The sequence below is a fragment of the Rhinopithecus roxellana genome, chromosome 13, assembly GCF_007565055.1.
Source record: "Rhinopithecus roxellana isolate Shanxi Qingling chromosome 13, ASM756505v1, whole genome shotgun sequence".
NCBI lineage: Eukaryota > Metazoa > Chordata > Mammalia > Primates > Cercopithecidae > Rhinopithecus > Rhinopithecus roxellana.
This window is the reverse complement of record NC_044561.1, coordinates 102446315-102468904: the sequence shown is the minus strand read 5'-3', so window position 1 is coordinate 102468904 and position 22590 is coordinate 102446315. Positions and strand designations below refer to the sequence as shown.

Genomic DNA, 22590 nt, shown 5'->3' with positions numbered 1-22590 from the left:
CTGCCTCAGCCTTCTGAGTAGCTGGGATTACAGATGGCTGCCACCACATCCAGCTCATTTTTGTATTTTTAGTAGAGACAGAATTTTACCATGTCGGCCAGGCTGGTCTCAAACTCCTGCACTCAAGTGATCTGCCCACCTCAGCCTCCCAAAAGGCTGGGATTACAGGCATGAGCCACTGTGTCTGGGCCCCTGTGAATCTTTAATTATTTAACAGTAAAAGGGTTCTCAAAATTTAGATGCTGAAGAGCCACTTAGGTTCTTAAGTCCATGGTATTTAGTCAGCTGTGTGTAGGGGGACAGTGGCTCTAGCCCTGAGTGTTTCACGAAGGCCAGTGAGGCCTTTTGTCCTCATATCATCTAGTCAGGGATGAGCAACGGACTGGGAGCACATAGGGAAAGGAATCTGAGCTGTACCTGAAGGCTTCCCCAAGGAAGGGACTGACCACTAAGCAGACTCCTAAAGAATAAGGAAGAGATGTTAGCCAGACAGAAAGTAGGGCAGAAAGGGCATCTTAGCCTGAAGGCCTGTTCTGTACAGAGCCCTGGAAGGACAGGCAGTGGAGCCAGAGCCGGGCAGGGGTCTTTAAGTGGGTTGCTGAGACCAGGTCAAGCTTCCCCACTTAGGGTAAGGGAAAGGATACAATACTCTTTACCAGGGTAGAAAATTACCAAGAAGTGATGTAGGCCTTAGTTCAGTGAATCCATACTAAGTGAAGGCTCTGAGTCTCTGGTCTGAGGAGGCTTCAGAGAAGATGTGGATATTCTACTAGGCCCAGAAAATAAGGAGGGTACCAGTCAACCACTGGACTGCTGCAGGTCCAGCAAGTCCTGCCCCAACCTGGTTTTGGTTGGCAGAAACCTCTGGTTCTCTGTCTCTGGAGTTCACCCTACTTTTGACAGTACCACCACTCAGTTATTTTTGTCTGATCTCAAGATTACTGGCTTTTTTCAAGCGCATATTTTCTTTGCTCTGTGTTTTCACCCATTGCTTGGACCTGTGCATTGTACATTTTTGGTGAGTCCTCTGTTCAGCAAATATTTGTTTCTCTGTGGGTTCAGGGATTCCTAGGGCTGGGCCCCTACTACAGAGGCATGCACTTCCCCTGTGGCATGGGAAATAGGTGAGTTAAGAGAGATAATTGCTGTTACAGAGGTTAACACAGAGATACTTCATGAGTATCCTGGGAAAGGCTACTTGGAAGTGCTGCCTGAGCTGTGTCTCATGGGAAAGGGAATTATTTCTTACACTCTCTCTCGGCCTTTCCATGTGTCTGAATTACTACATAACAGATTTTTTTTTTTTTTTTTTTTTTTTAATGAAGAAGGTTGTTCCAGATTGAGGAAACAGTAGATTAGAGGCATCAAGGTCTAAAAACATGGGGCTGTCCCTGAACTTCAACTGGACAAAAATAATTTTTCTGGAATCATAGCATATACCAGCTAGGGAGGATGGGGCCAGATTTGGGGAAGCCCCTGATGTGAAGCACGTGGATCTCCCTGTGGACAGTTGGAAACCACTGAAGGATTCTGAGGGCAACAGTGCCTTTGGCTAATGAGCCTGGTGGGTTGGAGAGGATCAGGCAGAAGATCAAGCTTGTGCCTCCTCCATACCACTCTGAAGGAAGAACTTGGTCCCCTTCCTTCGCTGCCTCACCTCTCCCTTCATGTCAAGAAGAGTATTTTGTAGCAGTTAGGAGCACAGGCTTTGGAGATTGATCAGCTGTGTTCAAACCCTGAGCTTATACCTTTCCCTGTCTCTTAGCATATTTAGCCTCTTGGAGCCTCAGGTTTCTCATCTGCACCTTGGGAATAATTACAGCTGTCTCAGAGGTTTTGTAGGATTGAATGTGATGATGGATGTCACATGTTGACATTCAATAATTATTCAATGGTCTAGTAACTGGTCACTGGAAAAAAATACTCAGTGGATTCCCATTCAGGTAGCTGGCAAAGATGAGAAGAAGATTGAAGATTTAATGAGTAGAGGGTCTCTCAAAAAATAACCTTGTTTTATTTTTTTTTAAATACTACCATCTTCCCCCCAAAACAGATTTGATGTAGGATTAGGTGTGAGAGTGTCAGCCCAGAGAGGGTGTTGGGCAACTGTATTTAGGCCCAGGCCTAGGTCCATTATAGACATTGTTTGCGTTATCATCATCATCATCACCCTGTGTTGAGGACAGAAGTAATTTCCCTTTCTTGGCTGTTCACTGTGTGTTGGTCTGTGAACCAAGTGTGTTAATATATGGTTGCTCATCTTCTGGACAGCCCTACAAGAAGATCAGTGGCATCCCTGTTTACAGGGGAAGAGACAGTGGCTGAGAGAGGTAGCACGTAGCTTCTCAGCGTTATCTCCCTGGGAGGGTGAGCACTGGGATTTACCCCGAAGTGGGTCTAACTCAGCAGCTCGTGCTTTTCCCACTGCACCTGTCGGCGTTAGTTCATGTAATAAGCAGTGTGTGTACAAATTCAATGTAGTGTAGACTGATTATGGAGAAAAGCCCATCTCCTTTCCCCTCCTCAATTAAATCTTTCTCAGGCAGACCTATTTCATAAGACTAAGGCACTGAACTGGAGAGATGGTTGGAAGAGGAGGCAGAATGTTTAGGAGGCTTTTTCTTAGCCTCTAGCAAATTGGCAGCCTATCAGATCTCCCCTCTGCACTCACCTCACCTGCCTCTGCCCCCACTCTCTGCTTGTTCCTTGGCCAGCCCCATTTGTCCGTGAGCTCAGATAGCTGTGGTTCCTTTACCACAGCTCGCATCACCACCACGTTGCTCAGCAACCAGGCACTCAAACTTCCACCTTTTCCTTTCCCCCGAAATGCCTAGTTTTGGGGTGAAGCCACAGGCAGGAAGGAGGCAAAAAGCAGCACAGCAGCTGGCCTCTCTGTCTGCTGCAGGGTGTTAATTATCCCATCACTGAGCAGCCATCACTGAACACCGTTGGCTGGTGCTCTGAGCAGAAATAGCAGCCTCTACTCCTTCCCATAGGACACAGTCCTGTGTCTCACCCCTCGCCTTAAACACTTGTTTTGCCTATCTCACACCTGGAAATTTGCAAATACAAACTAAAGTTGGGATTGTCTGCCCTAGAGCGTAGAGACTTGTTTCCCTAGGTGTGTAGTGATGTATGGCTGCAGCTTGTAAAGGATTCTAGGTCTGCTGTGATACTGGGTGTGTCTAGGCGAGGAGTATAGCTAGAGAAGACATTCCGTTGTAGTGGAAAATTGGAGGTGGGCAGGTCTTTCCTACTCCTGAGATGTCTAGGAAAGAATTACTGAAAACAACCCATCTGTAAGGAAAATATTTTTTTATCCAGCCTAACTTTTTATTGTCATTATCTGTCCTCTGATAGTCAGGAGACTATATGCCCCAAATCTTGCTCCATGTTTTGAAAAAAACAGTTTTTCTATGCTTAACCAGCTTCTTTAAAAATAAATCTTTAGATATAAAGCTCTTATTTATGTCATTCTGAATTCATTTTTAATCCCAACCAGTCTGTATCTTTACATATTTTTAAGTGTTCCAAATAGTTTGCATTCTGCATTTTCTTTTTAAATTTCGTAATCTATTTACTAAAGTGCTAAACATAACTCTTTTAGCATCTGATATTTCATTTTACTAGTATGCTATGGTTTATATCACTTCTATGTGGTATTTCAAGCATTTCTAATTTTTCATTGTAAATAGTACAGCTATGAACATCCCTGTGTATTAGGGTTTTTTTTCTTTTACTTCCTTGAGTTATACTGCTTACACTGGAGGACCTCAAACTTTATGTTCTGAGGAACCCTCTAGCACTCTAAAAATTATTGAGGACCCCAGAGAGCTCTTATATGGGTTATATGTATCAATATTTACTGCATTAGCAGTTACAAATGATATTTTCAAAATGCACATTTATTCATTCATTTAAAAATAAGCCCATAAGTGTTAATATAAATAACAAATTTCTCTGAAAATCTTTTCAAAACAAAATTTAGAAGAGTAACATTCTTTTACATTTTTGCAAATCTCTTTAATGTCTGGCTTAATGAAAGACAACTAGATTCTCGTTTCTGCTTCTGCATTCAGTCTGTAGGGGATATGTTGTTTTCATTGAAGCCTTTCACATATCAGTTGTTGGAAAAAAGGACTAGTTTAATAACCTTTTCAAATAATTATAGATATTCTTCTTTACTGTTTTGTTTGTTTGAGGCGGAGTCTCGCTCTGTCGCCCAGGCTGGAGTGCAGTGGCGTGATCTTGGCTAACTGCAAGCTCCGCCTCCCGAGTTCACACCATTCTCCTGCCTCAGCTTCCCTAGTAGCTGGGACTACAGGTGCCTGCCACCATACCCGGCTGATTTTTTTTTTTTTTTTTTTTTTTTTTTTTTTTTGTATTTTTAGTAGAGACAGGATTTCACTGTGTTAGCCAGGATGGTCTCGATCTCCTGACCTCACGATCCGCCCACCTTGGCCTCCCAAAGTGCTGGGATTACAGGTGTGAGCCACCGCGCCTGGCCTCTTCTTTACTGTTGAGCCAACTTGACAAGTAGTAGTTTTTGTAAGGGTTAGTTGTAATGTGGAATCTGAATCCATATCAGTGAACTTTTTTATATATCTGTTACATTAAAATCCACTGGTCTATCATGCCCTTTGAATGGACCTTTTACCTGTGTATAATACTGTTATAGAAGATTGTGTATTTTGGTCATTTGGAAAATATTGATTCACTGAGATATGCAGATCTGCTCTCAAAGTTCACACATTTTATTATATAATATCATTGCTGATTTTTGCTTGAAAACTTGAATTTTCTCATTGGCAGTAAATACCATTCATTATTTTCCTTGAAGTAATGGGCTCACATCCTTTTGGAGAAGATGCCTGCTATGTAGCCAAGTCTGAATAAGCATGGTTTGTCATTCTTTCAAGTAAAAAAAAAAAAATGTTTTCTGTGAAAAAATGACTGCTTCAGCTAGTGACTTGAACAACTGCACAAGTACTTTTCATCAAGACAACCACTGTGCCTCTGTGTGCAGCAGAAGTGCTTTATGCAAGGCCAGATGTGATGGCCCATGCCTGTAATCCCAGCACTTCAGGAGGCTGAGGCAAGTGAGTTGCTTGAGCCTAGAAGTTTGAGACCAGCCTGGGCAACATGGTGAACTCTGTCTCTGAAAATTAGCTGGGTGTGGTGGCGTGGCCCTGGAGTCCCAGCTACTTGAGAGGCCGAGGTGGGAGGATTGCTTGAGCCTAGGAGGTGGAGGTTGTGGTGAGCCGTGATCATACCACTGCACTCCAGCCTGGGCAACAGCAAAACCCTGTCTCAAAAAAACAAAAAAAGAAGTGCTTTATGCCCATTTCCCACTTCACACAGAATATTAAAAAGACATATTCAAATACTGAAATTTTACAAAACTTGACAATCTATACCTCTTCATGAAGTACATGCTAAAGTGAAGCTAGATGTGGGTGAGTGAGTGGTAAGGGAGGATGCAGTGACTGCCAGGTCAGTGCTACTGCTTTGAGTCATACTATGGCATCAGCAGTTCCACCCACTATTGCTTTTGCACCATCAGTGCAAATGTCAACACAGCAAAAAAAAAGCAAACAGTTTCTGAGATAAAATAGTTTTGACCTCATGGTAAAATGTGGCTCATGTCCATGAGCCATATTTAAAATTTTTTTTTTTCTTGAGGTTTACTAGCCATTTGGATTTCATCTTTTGTGAAGAGGTAATCAAATCTCTTGTTCATTTTTCTATTGGCTTGTCTTTTTATGACTGTTGGCATTGTTTATACATTCTGAAGTTAAGTCCTTCGTTAAATAAATGCATTACAAATGTCTTCCTCCCCTCTGTAGCTTGCCTTTTTACCCTGTTAATGGGATTTTTTTAAATTGTTAAAACATTCTTAATTTTTATGTAATCTAGCTTATCAGTTCTTTCCCTTTGTTTCATGCTCTTTTGATTTTTGTTTAAGAAGTCTTTGCCCTATGCCAAGGTCATGGAGAAATCCTCGTATATTTTCTCCTAGAAGCTTTAATGGTTTCCCTTTTATATTTAGATCTATAATCCATTTAAAATATTTTTTATGTGTGGCGTGAGATTTGTATTTTTCCACATTGCTATCCAGTTGGTCCAGCACCATATTTTGAAAAGATTGTCCTCTACCTATGTTACTTTAATAATTTAATTTTCATTTTTCATTACTTGTGAAACTGTTCTCTATTCTTAAAATTTGTTTTCATTCTTTTCCCGTTGGAGTCACATAATATCCCTTTGGTTCAATAACATTTATATAGCCAGTATTTATTTATTAAGTGCCAATGATTCCAGACAAATGCTGGGCATTTAATCCCTGTGCTCTTATTTAATCCCCTCAACAATTCCATGAGATTGATAAGGGCTCTCCCCATTTTGCAGGTAAGGAAGCTGAAGTTCATGTACAGTAAGTAACTTCCTCACAACAGTAAGAAGGAAAAGTTGTGTTATAATAGTAAATTACTGAATTCTACTTATTGGACTCTAAATGTACAGGCACTACACTTTTGTAAGCATTCTCATTTAATATATATGTAACAACCCTGTGAAGTAGATACTATTATCTGTATTTTACACAAGAGAAAGCTAGGGCTTGGAGATTTTATAACTTGCCCTGGGTCACATAGCTGTGAAATGGTGAGGCCAGAATTTGAACCTGAGTCCATCATGTGCCACTTACTGGGAATATGTCATGAGGTGTGGACTCAGCCTTCAAGGAGCTCACAGTTGATTGGGGCTAATTGCCCTTTTCATTCCAGATCATAAATCTTTTAAAAATAATTTTAGAAGTATGTCTGAGATCTGCTGAACCTCATTGAAGAGTGATTAATCTGAAGGGTAGAAGGAAAGGTTTCATAGAGATGATGCCTGATGAGCTAAGTTTTAAAGGACCAATAAAAGTTCTATGGTATTGACGGTAATTGACTTTTATGCAGAGGGAACGATGGGTACCAATGGGGCTATGAAATCATCTTGTACAAGTGGGGGAGTTTTTGTTTCACTCATGTCAGCGTGTGAAGGGAGAAAAGATGAATGTGAGGACCAAATCACAAGGCCAGTGTGTGCTAAGAAGCTGGATTTGATCCATGGGGTGATGGGAGCCATCAATGTTTTGAAAAGTTATGTGGTTGGGACTCGGTTAACCACGGATTTTTTTTTTCTCTTGAAGAATCCCAGTCATATTCTGACAGTGTACATGTTAACATGGTTAATATTTATTGAGCTTTCCCTGTGGGCTGAGCAGTTACAGTAAGTGTAAAATATATGTAAAACAATCTCTTTTAAGCCTCATAAGAGAATGAGGTAGATGCTCTTGATATCTCTGTTTTGTGCAGAAGAAAACTGAAGCACCAAGAGCTTGACTTGCCCAAAGCAACATATCTCATGAGCATTGGAGCAGGATTCAGCCCTTAGTATTTCCCACTTTTGATACATATATTGGCAGTTGTTTCAGAAGAAATGAGCTTGGCTTAGATTGCTCGAAGAACAAAGAAATGGCCTTGGCTTGGATTGCTCCAAGTACTGGTTGGAACACAGTACAGCAGTGGAGCAGAGACATAGGAGATGACACCGTGGGGTAAGCACAGGCCAGTGTATGTAGCCCATGGGGCCAACATCAGGAAAATGGGAAGCCACTGGGCAGGTTTTACAAGGGAGGGACTTCATATTGTTTACATTAAAAAACAAAATAACCCTCTGGCTCCTTTGTAGAGATGGATTATAGAGGGACAAGAGTAAAAACAGACCCAGAGAAGAAGCTGACACAGGCAGCCAGGCAAGAAATAGTGGTGGTCGGTGGTAGATGGTGGTATATAAGACAGGTGGCTCTAGGGTCTGTTTGGAAGTACACCTGGCAGGACTTGCCGATGGGTTGGCTTAATGAAGGGAAGAAAACTCAAGGACGATGCAAGTTCTCTTTTTAGCCTGTCATTTCTGGTTTGGGGCTACCATAACTAATGATTCATTACTTTTATGGACATACTTTTATGCAATTTGGGGCACGTCTCTGAATGTTTCCTTAGAATAGATTCCTATATAATTACTACATTAAGGACCAAGTCTGTTTATAGAGATTTTCATACTTATTGCTCAGTTGCCCTTCTAAACAGTTGTGTTAATTGACATTCTATGTTTCAGTGTCATTTTCCTATCCTTACCAATGCTGGAGTCAGTCTCATTATTCTTTTAAATTACTTAGAAAAACAGTGTCTTCGTAACATCTGTTAGCTAACTGAACTCAAAGTGTAAGGCTAGTAAAGTGAGGAAAGTATTTGCAGCATATGTGTGCATCATAAATTTCCACGAACTTAGTGGCTTTAAACTGCACCCACTTATTATGTCATAATTCTCTAGGTCAAGAATATGGATTTGCTTGGCTCATTCAGGTCATTAGCAGAATTCAGTTCCTTGTGGTTATAAGACTAAGGTTCCTATCCCTCTCCCTCAGTTCCATAAGACCTTCTGCATTTCTTCTCATGTGGCTGCCTCCTCTTCAAAGCCAGCAGTGCTGTGTTAAGTCTCTTCTTGGGCATTCTTCTTCTGCCACATTCCATGTTCTGTGCTTTTAAGGGTTCCTGTTTATTAGATTAGCCCACTGAGATAATGTGCCCTTTTGAGGTCAACTGTGCCATATAACAAAACAATCACAGGATTGCTTTCTCATCACATTCATAGGTACTGGGGATTAGGAGTTGTGGAGTCTTGAGAGGGGATTGAATTCCATCTACCACAGTCTGTTCTCTGGCCTCTCAAATATGAAATATATCTTTCTTCCCCTGAGGTTTCCAAGAGTCTTAACGCATTACTGCATCAACTCAGTCTAAAATGTTATCTAGATGTCATTAACTTGAAGGACCAAGACCTAATCATCTCAGTCAGGTGCAGTTGAGGCTCCTGAGCACAACTCCTTTCAATTAGTTGACCAAAGAAACATTAGTTCTTTGTTCCCATCATATAGTAGTGGAGTGACAGAAGGTAAGATATCTGTTTTCTAACATAGAGAAAAAAAAATGTACATGAAAGGTATTAAGTACAGTAGTTACACATGCATACCCCAGAAACATCATCAATGCTTGCAATAGAAAATTAAGTAAATTTTAAAAATTTACTTCTCTTGAGTATGTATTGGCCATTAAAAATGTTAATAGCAAAAACAACTTAGGAAATACAGCATCTATTTTTCCTTAATAATAGAGATGGGAGGGTCTCACTGTGTTGCCCAGGCTAGTCTCGAACTCCTGGACTCTCAGTCCTCCCACCTCGACCTCCCAAAGTGCTTGGATTACAGGCGTCAACCACTGCACTCGGCCTTTAGAGATATGGTTTTGCCATGCTGGCCAGGCTGGTCTCGAACTCCTGGCCTCAAGTGATTTGCCCACCTCAACCTCCCAAAGTGCTGGGATTACAGGCATGAGCCACCGTGCCCAGCCTGCAACTGCCTTTCTGGCCTTTCTTGTTCTCTGTTTCTTCTCTCCTCCCCATATTTCATGGTCCAGAGAGAAAAATAGAGATGGTTCCATATTTCAGAGCAATCAAGACTCTTTATTCCCAAGCATTTTAACAGCCACTAGAAGCCCCCTGTGTTTGCCACTCTGTCGGGGGGCACTTCATGGAGTCAGGTAAGATGCTCACTGCCCTCTGGCACCACCTGGTCTGCCTCCAGTTGGGCAGGATATTGGAGGCTGCTAGAAACTTTGACTGCTAGCTCCATGAACTGTGGCTTGGGAGTAGTAACCTAGGTCAGGAAAAATTCCTTCCCTCGGAAACCTGGCCTTGTCCATTTAAATCACAGTATTCTGCGATTCCAACCCATCAGGTGGAACTGACTGGAGGAGCACCTACTTTTGGATTTTTTCCCAGTTCTCTAATTAATGGCTTCTTACCTGGTAGCTTAGATTAGCTGCTATATATAAGGCTTTCCCAAGGTCTGGCAGGAACCTGCCACTGCCCCGAAACTGTCAGGTTTGTATTTCTTGCCAGGGCTCTGCGAAGATTCCAAAGCACATCTTTCAAAATTATAAAGATTTTTGTTGTATTATATCCATATCCATTCGAGAAAAAACAGGAAAGTATAAAGAAATACCTCACCACCCAGGAGTAACTGTCACTGTTTACACTCTCAGTACACTTCTTTCTAGTTGTAATTATACATACCACCACCACTACCCTGCATACAGACATTTTTCACAGTTAATTTCCCTAGGCTGTTGATAAACCCCATTTCCCCTCGATACTTAACATTACAGCATGAGTGTTTTTCCACATCATTTTTAAAACATTCTCAGAACATGGTTTTTATTGTTTCCATGGCTACATTTAGGAACCTGCCATGATGTTCCTAACTGGTCTCCATTTAAGCTGACTGCAGTTTCCTTGATTGATGTCTCTGTGAATATATTTTAATTTAAATTCTTTATTCTTTATTTAAAATGAACACCTCGACATAAAATTATCAGATCAAAGAATATAGAGATATATAAGAGGGTCTCACTCACTACTGCCGGCCTGTGCTCCACATCTTCCCACTGCTCTGCCGCCTAGAAGGAGGAACTCTTCCCGCTCCTCCACCAATCACAATGGAAGAAGAGATTGCCATACTTGTCATTGACAATGGCTCCAGCATGTGCAAAGCTGGTTTTGCTGGGGATGACGCCCCTCGAACCATGTTTCCCTCCACCGTCAGGTGCTCCCAACACCAGGGCATGATGGTGGGGATGGGCCAGAAGGACTTCTACCAGAGCAAACACAGCATCCTGACACTGAAGTACCCCATCGAGCACAGGATTGTCACCAAACAGGAAGACATGGAGAAGATCTGGCATCACACCGGCTACAGCAAGCTGCATGTGTTCCTGGAGGAGCACCTGGTGCTGCTGACTGAGGGCCCCCTAAACCCCAAGGCCAACAGAGAGAAGATGGCTCATATCACGTTTGAGACCTTCAATACCCTGGACATGTACGTGGCAGTCCAGGCCATACTTCTATGCCTCTGGGCGCACTACTGTCATTATCATGGATTCTGGAGATGGAGTCACACACAGTGCCTGTCTACGAGGGCTGTGCCCTCCCCACGCCATCCTGTGTCTGGACCTGGCTGGCCAGAACCTGACCACCTCATGAAGATTCTCGTAGAGTGTGACTACAACTTCACTAGCACGGCCGAGCGGGAGATCGTGCATGACATCAAGGAGAAGCAGTGCTACGTCGCCCTGGACTTTGAGCAGGAGATGCCCACCGCCACATCATCCTCCTCCCTGGAGAAAAGCTACAAACTACCTGACAGCCAGGTAATTACCATTGGCAACATGCAGTTCCAGTATTTGGAGGCGTTGTTCCAGCCCTTCTTTCTGGGCGTGGAATTTTGCAGCATCCATGAGATCACCTTCAGCTCCATCATAAGGTATGATGTGGACATCCACAAGGACCTGTACACCAACACGGTGCTGGCCGGTGGCACCACCATGTACCCAGGCATCTCCAACAGGATGCAGAAAGAGATCACTGCCCTGGTGTCCAGCACAAGGAAGATCAAGATCATTGCGCTCCTAGAGCGCAAGTACTCCGTGTAGATCAGCAGCTCCATCCTGGCCTCATTGTCCACCTTCCAGCAGATGTGGGTTAGCAAGCAGGAGTATGACGAGTTGGGCCCCTCCATGTCCACCGCAAATGCTTCTAAATGGACTACAAGCAGATGTGTAGCATTTGCTGCATAGGGTAATTCAGATGTATAAATTTGCCCCTGACAAATGTATACACCTCATGCCAGTCTCATAAAACTGGAATAAGCTTTTGGAAAGAAATTTGTCCTTGAAGCTTGATCAGCAGTGGATTGTAGAACTTGTTGCTGATTTTGACCTTGTATTCAAGTTAACTGTTCTCTTGGTATTTGTTTAATACTCTGTTCATGCCTTTGATTTCAACCCTTAGCACATGTGGTTTGGGCACTTCATGACTGAGATGAAGAACATGCCTGTGGAAGACAAGTCCATGACTTGGTGGGTCTGTGTGGCTGGCAGTCTCCCACTGGTGCAGGGTATTAATGTATCAGGGCTGAGTATTCTGGGATTTCTCTAGAGGCTGGCAAGGGCTCCTGAACCAGTTGTCATTTCTGTCTTGCCTGTAGGACCCAGTTTCCTTTCTTAGCTGATGTCTTCCTGCCAGAACACCATGGGGTGTTACTTGCCTTGAGCTGGAAGCGGTTTGCATTTACACCTGTAAATTTATTCATCCTTTTCATTTATGTAAGGTTTTTTTTGGTATGCAATTCTTGAGTCTTTAAGAGATGACAACAAATTTTGTTTTTTTTTACTGTTATGTGAGAACATTAGGCCTAGCAGCACATCATTGTGTAAGAAAAAAAATAAAAATGCTGCCATTAAAAAAAAAAAGACATATAAAACTTCTGAAGGACTATGTATTTTTATGTGTATCTGTATCTATATATATTACAGAGATAATATAGAATTACTCTCCAGAAAGCATGCAGTCATTTATGTGCTTTCTAGCTCATGCATTCTCCATGAAGGCAGAAATCGGCTCTTGGGGTCGGGGCAGTCCTAGAGATTACAGTGGTTTGTGGCCCTCCTTCAGGTACAATGCATAAACAGATACACAGTACATCTATAGTACTAAAATTTTATACAGGGCTATATTGACAAAAAGGTTGAGAAGCACTGTTCTAGCTATATGTGACTCCATACATCTGTCTCTACCTTGGAAGCTTCTGTCTGAATCTTAGCTTTGGGTTTTTTTTTTTTTTTTTTTTTTTTTTTTTTTTTTTTTGAGGCAGAGTCTCGCTCTGTCACCCAGGCTGGAGTGCAGTGGCCGGATCTCGGCACACTGCGAACTCCGCCTCCTGGGTTCACGCCATTCTCCTGCCTCAGCCTCCCGAGTAGCTGGGACTACAGCCGCCTGCCACCTCGTCCGGCTAGTTTTTTGTATTTTTTTAGTAGAGACGGGGTTTCACTGTGTTAGCCAGGATGGTCTCGATCTCCTGACCTCGGGTTTAAGAATAATATTTTTCTGATGTAAAACTTCTTGGTTCATTATACAAAGTTGAAGAAACTGAGAATGATGGACTTGTCTTCCACAGGCATGTTCTTCATCTCAGTCATGAAGTGCCCAAACCACATGTGCTAAGGGTTGAAATCAAAGACATGAACAGAGTATTAAACAAATACCAAGAGAACAGTTAACTTGAATACAAGGTCAAAATCAGCAACGAGTTCTACAATCCACTGCTGATCAAGCTTCAAGGACAAAATTTATCTGGAGGTTACCAATATTACTATTTTAAAATATTAATATTTAATATTTTAATCTATGTTTTTAGGTTTGTGTTCCGCCCTTCTTACATAATTGTCATTGTAGGATTATCATTGTTCATCTGAGCCAAGGACCACCCTGAAATATCCCTTGTGTTATGGTCTCATGCAGGGGTTTGCCATGCCTGCAAGTGTGTTTGTGATCCCACATGTATCAGGTGCCTGGCTGCTCTGGGACTTGCAGTAATTGTCTCTTGTTTGTTTCAGGTGTGATCCCCTGGGCCCATTTGCTATCGGGGGAGAAGACTTAGACCCTTTTGGGTGAGTACTGCTGGGGAGGTGGCAGCAACACAACTTGCTCTTGTGGCTTTTCAGCCCCAGTTCATCTTCTAATTTTAGAGTTTTCAGTCAGTCTCTTCCTTTGGGGTGGAGGAGGGAGTTGTTGCTGAGCGGCTGAGAAAGCACTGCCACATGTGCGCCCCTCTTCAGCTAGAGCAGTGCAGGAGAGCGCTGAGTGTTGGCAGGGAGGTGAGCAAGCCCAGCAGGCAGCTCTTCTGCCATTTCCCGGTCCCCCTGCCCACCCTAGTTTATCAACTGTATAGTGAAGAGCACATGGTGGGCCTTAGGGCAGCTCAGGGCTATTCAGAGATTACCCCACTTGATAAAGGGAGCCTCTGAGCCCCATTAGACTCTGGATGGTTCTTATCATGCATCCAACAAAGTTACTATAGCCTCTGCTCTCCACTGTCTTCCCTGAATGATTCCAACTAGATTTTAACCTCTGCTGCAAAGTGATCCCAACTTCAGCATCTCATTCATAGACAGTGGGAATATAACTAAGCAGTGACCTCAAAATTTTGGGAACCATCAGCTCATTCATCCTAGTTTGAGCACATGAGGTCAGGTCCATGGAACTCCATGAGGGACAGATGCTGTCAGGAGCCAGACTTAGGCAATCTACAGGCAGTCAGAAATTGCCCTGAGGCCCTTAAGGGAAAGAGCAGAAAAAACCAACATCACGAATTTTCTCAATGCTATTATTAGTCTTAAACCTAAAGTAGCACCCTGCAGAACCTTGTGAGTGCATTGAAGTTGACCTTGGCAAGTTCTGGCTCTTGGTCTTGATCAAGTTGGCCCTCTTGGGTATAGGATGTGGCAGGGATCTCAATTTTGAGGAGCCCTGCAGAACCAAAAGCACTGTGCAGAAGAACCAACCCCTGCAGAGCCAAAAGTACTCAGCTGTGAAGTATGCTCTTCGTATAGGCTTTGTGTTCTTGCCCTTGCCCACTTTTTGCTGGCTCTCAGGCAGCCATCCACATGTCTGCTTGGGCCATCCACATTAGACAACCCAGCCATTCTTGGTCCATTCTCACCTCCCTCACCTGTTCTCCAGCGGCAGTCCTTGCCACACCTGCTTACCCAACTTTTCTTCTTGCCTTAGGCATCGGAGAGGTGGCATGATTGTGGATCCCCTGAGATCTGGCTTCCCAAGAGCACTTATTGACCCTTCCTCAGGCCTCCCGAACCGGCTTCCTCCAGGCGCTGTGCCCCCAGGAGCTCGCTTTGACCCCTTTGGACCCATTGGGACCAGCCCACCTGGGTAGGTAGTCACTCAGGTATGCTGAGAAGTAGGACCTGATGGCAGCTTGGCTCAGTGTGGCAGCAACGAAGGTTTCTAGCCCCAGGCACACAGTTGCTGCTGCCTTCACCTGTTGCTGCCAGGAGAGTGGAGCCTCCTCCAGGTCCCTGCCTGATGCCTCCCTGGAGCCTTCTAGGAGCTCCCTATCCCTCAATGCCTCTCTTTCCCCAGCTCCCCTCTGGGGAGGACTCAAAGTAGGAGGAGGAACTAATAGTTCTTGAAAGTTAAGTATGTGTCAGAAACTCATTGGATCCTTTCTTCAGGAGTCTTGGGTAGATAGTGGTGTCTACATTTTATAGATGCAGAAAGTGAGACCCTGAAAGATTAGGTAACTTATACCAAGTGGGGGAGTCAGGATTCAAACCCAGGCTGTCTGGCTCTTGAGTGCATGTTTTTAAATTCCTCACACCACCACATCATTTTGAAGGGCAGGTTCCCTCAGTGCAGGGTCACGTCTGCCCATGTCCCCCTGGTCTCTCCATCACTCCAACTCATCAGCCCCTCTTTCCATTCCAGACCTAACCCAGACCATCTCCCCCCGCCGGGCTACGATGACATGTACCTGTGAAGGCCTCAAGAATGTAACATCCCAGGCTTCCCTCCACTCTCCTGGAGCTGCCACTGCTGTCCCCATCAGCAACCATGTTCTTGCAGACTGGGGGCAAGGGATTCTGCTCATATGTTTGCAGGCCGGCTGGGATAGCCTTCCCACCCCTTATCAGAGCCAAGACACCTGCTGCAGCTCTCCACCTAGCTGTGGATAGCTCCCAAAGAGAAATCAGTGTGTCTCTTTCACCACCAGCTCCTCCCCTTTCACCACCAACTCCTCCCCACTTCCCAAGGGAGACTCCGGCAACCTTCAGCAACATATATCCTCGACCAGATGCAGTGCTATAAGAACAGAATGCATTTTGGATGTTATTATTAAGAACCAAATGTCAATACAGAATTCCTGTTGCCGGCTTCCCACTTTTCTTTTTACATTAATGCATAGCTCCTTCCATTTATGAGACTTTAGAGTTTGAGTTTCTGTAGGGCTGAATGACTCTTTTTTCCTGCCCAGGGCCCATTCTTGCTTCTCAGGCACCTTCCGTTCATTAATTGCCATTGCTCCTGACATTACTAAGATGGGTCCCCATCTGGCTGCACGAATGGAAGTGAGTGACTGGAATCCCATAGGCCACAAGGATGACTTTCACAAGGGCAGGAACATTGTGGAAAGACTGCATCATTCTGATGAGGCAAAATCCTCCAGCTATTCCTGTCTGGGCCAGTTTTGTAGGTCCATCTGTGCATGGGCAACAGTAGTCAAAAAGCCAAGGAAAAAACAGAGCAGACCTGAAGGCTAATCTTATTTTTGCCACTAACTTAGTGACTGACCCTAAGCAAGTCCCTTCTCCTCTTAGGACCTTGTGCCAACCCTATGAAACTGGAGGTGGCTTTCTTGCTCTAAAGCATTTGGATGTCTCATTCTGTGTTTGGTAACCCCTGTAAACTGGGGCAGAGGAAAAGAATGATGATTCAAGGCCATACTTCCCTTGAACCTTGTGTGGTTCTTGCCTAACTCTGGTTTTTGGACCCCATGGGGCCCAGACCGAGCACAGGAGCTTGGACTACATCTGAGTATGGTGTTGAACTTCGGGAGGAGCAGGGAGTCCTGTGCCTTGTATCCTGGCCCACCTGACCTTTGGTGTTCTCCGGATCCTTTTCAGCCCGAGGCCTGACAGACGCGGGCAGTGATGAGCCCTGTTCTGGAGTGGAAAGAGCACGATAGAGCACCAGGCTAAGAGGCACGAGATCAAGGCGGTAGTCACTTCCGCTCTGCAGCTAGCATTTCAACCATATGTGGGTCCTTTCATTTCTCAGCTCCTTGGATTCCTTCCCCTAAATTAGGACCTATTATTTACCTGTAGGTAAAGAAGGTACCGTAGCTCTTCTGAGGTATCTGCTGGGCTGTTTTCTGTAGCCTCAGATTGCTTATCTTCTTAGCCTGAATACAGGTAGATGAAAACTAAACCGATGCCTAGGCCCAGGGTCAGTCTCAGATGGAAGCTGGGCCTGGGTGGGGAGGCTGTCATGCGCAACAACCTGGGTACTTCTGTCAGTCCCCATGGCAAGCAGTGATTTAGTAAAAGACCCCAGAGACAGGGAAGCCAACCACCTTGAAACCTTTAGAACATCTCTGCTTTGAAGAAAGACCCAGAGATCAGGCAGAGGTGCAGATTCAATCATTATTCATAACCTTTGAGAGCTGGCAAGTGGGAGGAATGTTAGTTTTTGTTTTGGAATTGGACCATACTTGCAACCAAAAGGACTTAGAGCAGTTTGCTCATAAAAATATCCTTTATTATAAAAGGAAATATTTAAAGGATGATAGAGACCATCAGACAGAACCAGGGAAGGTAGATAACTTTTAGGATCTTGATGTGAGGAAAAGATAAAATTTAAACAATAAATTTGCCACTTAGATTTTCTAGTAGCAAAGGTCGAAAAGATAGTCATATACAAAATTCTGTTTTCTGAAAACAAAATTGTGATTAATCTGCAGAATCAGCCATTTTCTGTGAGTTTCCTTGCATCAAGGACACTGAGAAACACAGTCATTTTCTTTGGTGTTCTATGGGAGGAAGTGAATAGAGCCTTTAGGAACTTCCTGGTCAAGCTGATGGTGCTTATTTTGGTCTGGGCCACTTCCCTCCTTCCAGTCATGAGTAATCATCAAGCAGGAGGTTGGAACGTTTCAGGTGTATATTTTGTAGAACCCAAAAGATTGGAGCCTTAGCAATAAACATCAGCACTAAGTGACCTGTTCCTCCTTTTTTAAATAACAGCTTTATTGAGATATAATATACATACCCATAATTTACATACCTGTTTAAAGTATGCAATTCAGTGGATTTAGTGTGTTCACAGTGTTGCACATCCACCACCATTTCTAATTCCAGAACATTTTCACCACCTCAGAAAGAAACCACACACCCATTGGCATGACTCCCCATTACCTTGCCCCCAGCCCCAGGCAACCACTAACATCTATCTCTAAAGATTTCTTTTTGTTTTTTCTGGACAGTTCTCATAAATGGAATCACTCAATATTATGGCCTTGTGTGTCTGGCTTCTTTCATTTCATGTGATGGTTTCAGGATTCATTCATGCTGTAGCATGTATCCATGGTATGGATATATCACATTTTGCTTATCCTTTTATCAGTTGATGGACAGTTGGGTTGTTTCTACAAAAAGGCTATTATGAGTAATGCAGCCAAGAACACTTGTGTACCAGTTTTTGAGTTTTCAGTTGTTTGAGTTTCAGATGTTTTCAGTTCATTTGGGTATATACCAAGGAGTGGAATTGCTGATTCACATGGTAGCGCCATATTCTACTTTGTGAGGAATTGTCAGACAGTTTTCCACAGAAGCTGTACCATTTTACATTTACACTGGTAATTTATGAGGGTTCCAGTTTCTCCACATCCTCACCAACACTTGTTATTTTTCATGCTTATGGCCATCCTAGTTAGTGTGAAGTGGCATCTTATTATGGTCTTCTCTTCCATTTTTTAAGAAAGAATTTTGACTTACACCACGCAAGGCAGAGACCAGAATCAGTGCTCCTTGGGGAGCAGTCTATGGTTTTGATAATCACCACCTTGGGATGAACATGGCTGGTGAGCTGCAGAGGAGTTGATTAGACTTTTGGGGATGGTTCTGGGCTGGATGTGATATAGGGCAGGTTCTGTCTCTAGAGAAAGTTCTCATGACCTTTTCAGATCTAATGAGATTCACATCATCACTTTGGTTTGGTTTGAAATTTCTTTGTTTATCCAGTGAATTACAAGTAGAATAAAGATCTAGTTCTAAATTGTCTTTTGGTGGTGAAGTGCTGTAGACCATCTCGGACCATTTCTATGATACACCAGCAGCCCCCACATCTCACCTTCTCTTCCTAGGCTTGTCTCTTCCCCAATTCTTAATAGTTAGCTGTGTTTCTTACTGCATTCATCTCCTCAGTCATCAGCGTCTGTCAGCCTTCATTGTGAAGTCATGCGTCTCTCGAGACCGAAACTCCGAGAATGTATTGTGCTCACAGCGGAGGTGGTGTGCCTGTGCTGGCTGGTCATTAGTTGTTGACATGTAATTAGAAAATAGGTAGCAAGCTCCACGCAGCCTCACTCTTTGGAACCTCGTTTCTCCTATGGCCTCCCTTTCTACTGTTGTTAAGAACATTCTGTTAATGATCCATGCCTCTCTTCACAGGAGAAAATTAGAATCTGTGGAGCAGTTTGTATTCTTTGTCACCTAAATTTGTCTACTTCTGTACATTTCCAATAAGGCTTCACCAGGGCAAGGGAAGATTCCCCACATGTGTATCCCCAGCTGTTTCTGTCATAAAACTTGTATGTGTGTAAACCACTATTGACTTTTTGTACCAAAGGAGATACTGAAAGACAGACATCCAAGTCCCCAGCCCTTTATTGCCCTTGGGATACCACAAGGCACAGATATAGGCAGCTGCTGTGTGGCTCTGGAGTTCCTAATCCCCAGATTGTAGCAATGATGATGTGATCCTGCTGCTCTCTGGACCATAACCTTTTTGGTTACAAAAGGTAAATTTCTCTTTACTGCAGCTGAGCCCCAGGACTAATGCGTCCCTGCATTAACCCCAGGACACATGCACCAAGTCACTGCAGCCGTGCTTGGTCCTGAATCTGTCCTGGAGGGTGGGTCAAAAGGCAAGTGTGGCAGGTAGGATGGTAGGCAGGGAGGGGTGGCAAGGCCTAGCTGACTGAGGACAGACCCAGCAACAATGATAGGAGATTTGAACACCGCACAAGTGGCAGTGCCTGTGGGAGGCGCAAAGTGGAAGGCCCAGCCCCTCCTTAGAGGAGCATGAGGCTGACGGTGCAGTGCAGTAGAAGACACTGGATGGCCATTTGAACAGCTGTGCTCCAGATGAGCCACCTAAGGTGAGTGTTGTGAGAGTCACCGTGGGTTTAGAGGGGCAAGGTAATGAGAGGATGCTGCTGACGCAAACAGTTCTCCATGAGATTTGTGTACACTTAAAGTGTGAGAATCTCACATGTACTATGCCTTTTTCCTTTACATGAATATCAAGTACAAAGAATTGAGTCAGTCAGTCCTCTTGGTTAATGGCACATTAGAACTCTGATTTGAAGTTTTCATTGATTTTTCCCCCAGGATCCACTCCATTCCTTTGCCCCCATGGGTCACTCACATGTGTTTCATGTATCATATAAAATTCAGCACCTTTATAGCATATATTGTATCTTCAAATCATAACCATAATGAGGTGTTATCCCCATTTCCTATACCAGAAAAGAAAGGATTGGAAAGGTCCAGTAATTTGCTCAAGGTCAAGCAGGAGTCTCAGACTCTGTCAAGCATGGGTTACTCACAGCCTTCCCTTTGTCAGTGTGTGGCCATCCTCATCTGCAAAATGAGCATCACCCTTATCTGCAGGATTCTTGCAAGATCCAACCAAATAATGTGTCTTATTAACAGAGAGTTGGGGCTCGGTGGGTGCTTGCTGCAATTGTTACTGAAGTCATATGGGTAGATAAGGGTGGGACTCAAGGACAAGAGAAGAACCTTGGAATATCCCCCGGTGCAGGAAATAAGCATTTATCTGGTGCACACAGTGTGCTAGGCTTCTCCTCATCGCATGTAGTACCCCTGACAACCCCAAGGTAAATACAGCTAGTGGCATTAGTTGAGATGCTGCACATACCCCCTGGGGTGGCAGAATCATGATTGGAACCCATGTCAGTGCTCTTTTCAGTAGAACTGCTGTGCCCAGACCTCACATCCTCTCTAGGTGAGGTGCATGGGTCCCTGGGCAAAACCCATTCCAGAAGCTGGGAAACCACGTCAGGACTTGTGTTCTTCATAATCCCCAGGATGGTCTTAAGGCTCCTCAGTCAGTCCTGTTTGCACAGCGTGCCTTATGCTCCTGAGTACTTCCATCTGCAGCCACGGTGCCCAGAGCACGTGGTTAGGAGGAGCAGCTGAAACCACCTGCACAACCTTCATTCCACAGAGGAAGAAACAGGCTCAAGAAGCCCATATGTGACGGGGAGCTCCTAAGAGGCTTCCCTGGGCCACAGGAATGGGCTCAGACTCTGCGCAGGGCTCTGTCACCTGGCCCCATGTGCTGCTCACCTCAGCCTTCTGAGTTCAGTAGGATGGCAGCTACTCTTCCCTATTGACAGGTGAAAAAGCAGGTCCACAGCTGTTGAGTGACTTTCCCAAGGCCACACAGACCACAAATTGTGGCTCCAAGTCCAAGGCATTTCCAGTGAGCACTGCCCAAATCAGTCATGGAGGTCCCTGAGTGACAAAAATATGAGGGACCCCTTCTTACCCCGTCCCAGTTCCCGCAGCTAGGCTGAGAAGAGGAAGGTGCCATACAGGTTCAGCACCCTGGTCAGCGGCCAGCCTCCCTAAAGGTGCTGGAGGAGGCCTTTGGAGCTAGGTCAGGTCAGTGTCTGCTGCTTCCTCACCCAGGATGGCCCACTCCTGGGGACAGGCAGGCATCCTGAGAGGAGGGGGTCTGGACCTAGGCTTCTTGCCACCCAATACAGAGCCCTGCCCTCTCCTCCTTCAGAAGGAAGCATGGGAGCAGTTCCATCCTCTAGGTTTCTTGGTTCTCAGGACAGAAATTCAAGTGAGAAGCCTATGAAGAGAGAGATGGCCCAGGGGCCCTTGGCCATGGTGGCCTTGGACAAGTTTGGCTTTCCCCCTCTGTAAAATGTAGATAAGGATGGACCCACTTCCCCAAGATCCTGCCTGTCTGTGAGAGTCCATGACTAAGTGGGCCATGGGCTGGACTGAGTTCAGTGCTCCCCTAACCTGCCCTCCTCCTCTTCCCCACAGAGCTTACCAATTTACATGTAAACCACGGGCATCAAAGTGACAGCTGAGAGCCCAGGTTTGCCCACCAATGTGCTCTGACTGGCTGCATTTTATTAAATTTGAAAGATGCATGATGGCAGCTATTAAATTTGAGTTTTGACTCTGTTCTTTACCAGTGGTGTGACCTTCGGCAAGTCACTTAATCTGGCTATGCCAAAGCATCCTCATATGTCAAATGGAGGTAGTGATAGGACCCCTCTATAGGATTGTTGTGAGTTTTAAGTGATCTAGTACATGTAAAGACAGATGAGGGCTTGGCACAGAGAGAACACTATTGCTTAAAAATTGGGTGACTTAATGTGTGTAATAAGTAACTGGTTCATTGCAGTGTACAAACATGAAGTGTTTTCTTTTTATCCAGCTGACCTCTATCAAATACTCCTTTCTTATCTCAACATTTTGGGCCCAGCCAGTAACTAACTGGGCACTTTGGTTTTCAAACTCAGTCCAGCCCAGCTTAAACTTTCCAACTCCCAAACTTCCAAGAGGTAGTCTCTGGCTTCTTCTGAGGTCTCTTGCTCCTCCACTGTGGTGGGTGAGGGGGAGGAAGGGAGAAAAGTAAAGTTTCTTCAATGGCCATGATGATGTTGGTGAGAGGAGATTTTGTTTTTTGTTTTTTTTTTTTGTTTGTTTGTTTTTTTAAGTAACAGAGTCTCTGTTGCCCAGGCTAGAGTGCAGTGGCATGGTCAAAGCTCACTGCAGCCTTAAACTCCTGGCCTCAAGTGATCCT

The 22590-nt window shown here is 44.3% G+C and overlaps 1 protein-coding gene across 1 annotated transcript in view; it reads left to right on the top strand.

Moving 5' to 3' along the window:
- The window catches only part of PSMF1 (proteasome inhibitor subunit 1), a 44320-nt gene extending 26294 nt beyond the window's left edge, over positions 1 to 18026 (top strand). The window contains exons 5-7 of the mRNA XM_010361300.2: positions 13557 to 13610; positions 14731 to 14889; positions 15445 to 18026. Coding sequence (XP_010359602.2) covers positions 13557 to 13610; positions 14731 to 14889; positions 15445 to 15496 — 265 coding nt within the window. The 3' untranslated portion in view covers positions 15497 to 18026. The remainder of the gene's footprint in view (positions 1 to 13556; positions 13611 to 14730; positions 14890 to 15444) is intronic.
- Positions 18027 to 22590: the final 4564 nt, after the last annotated feature.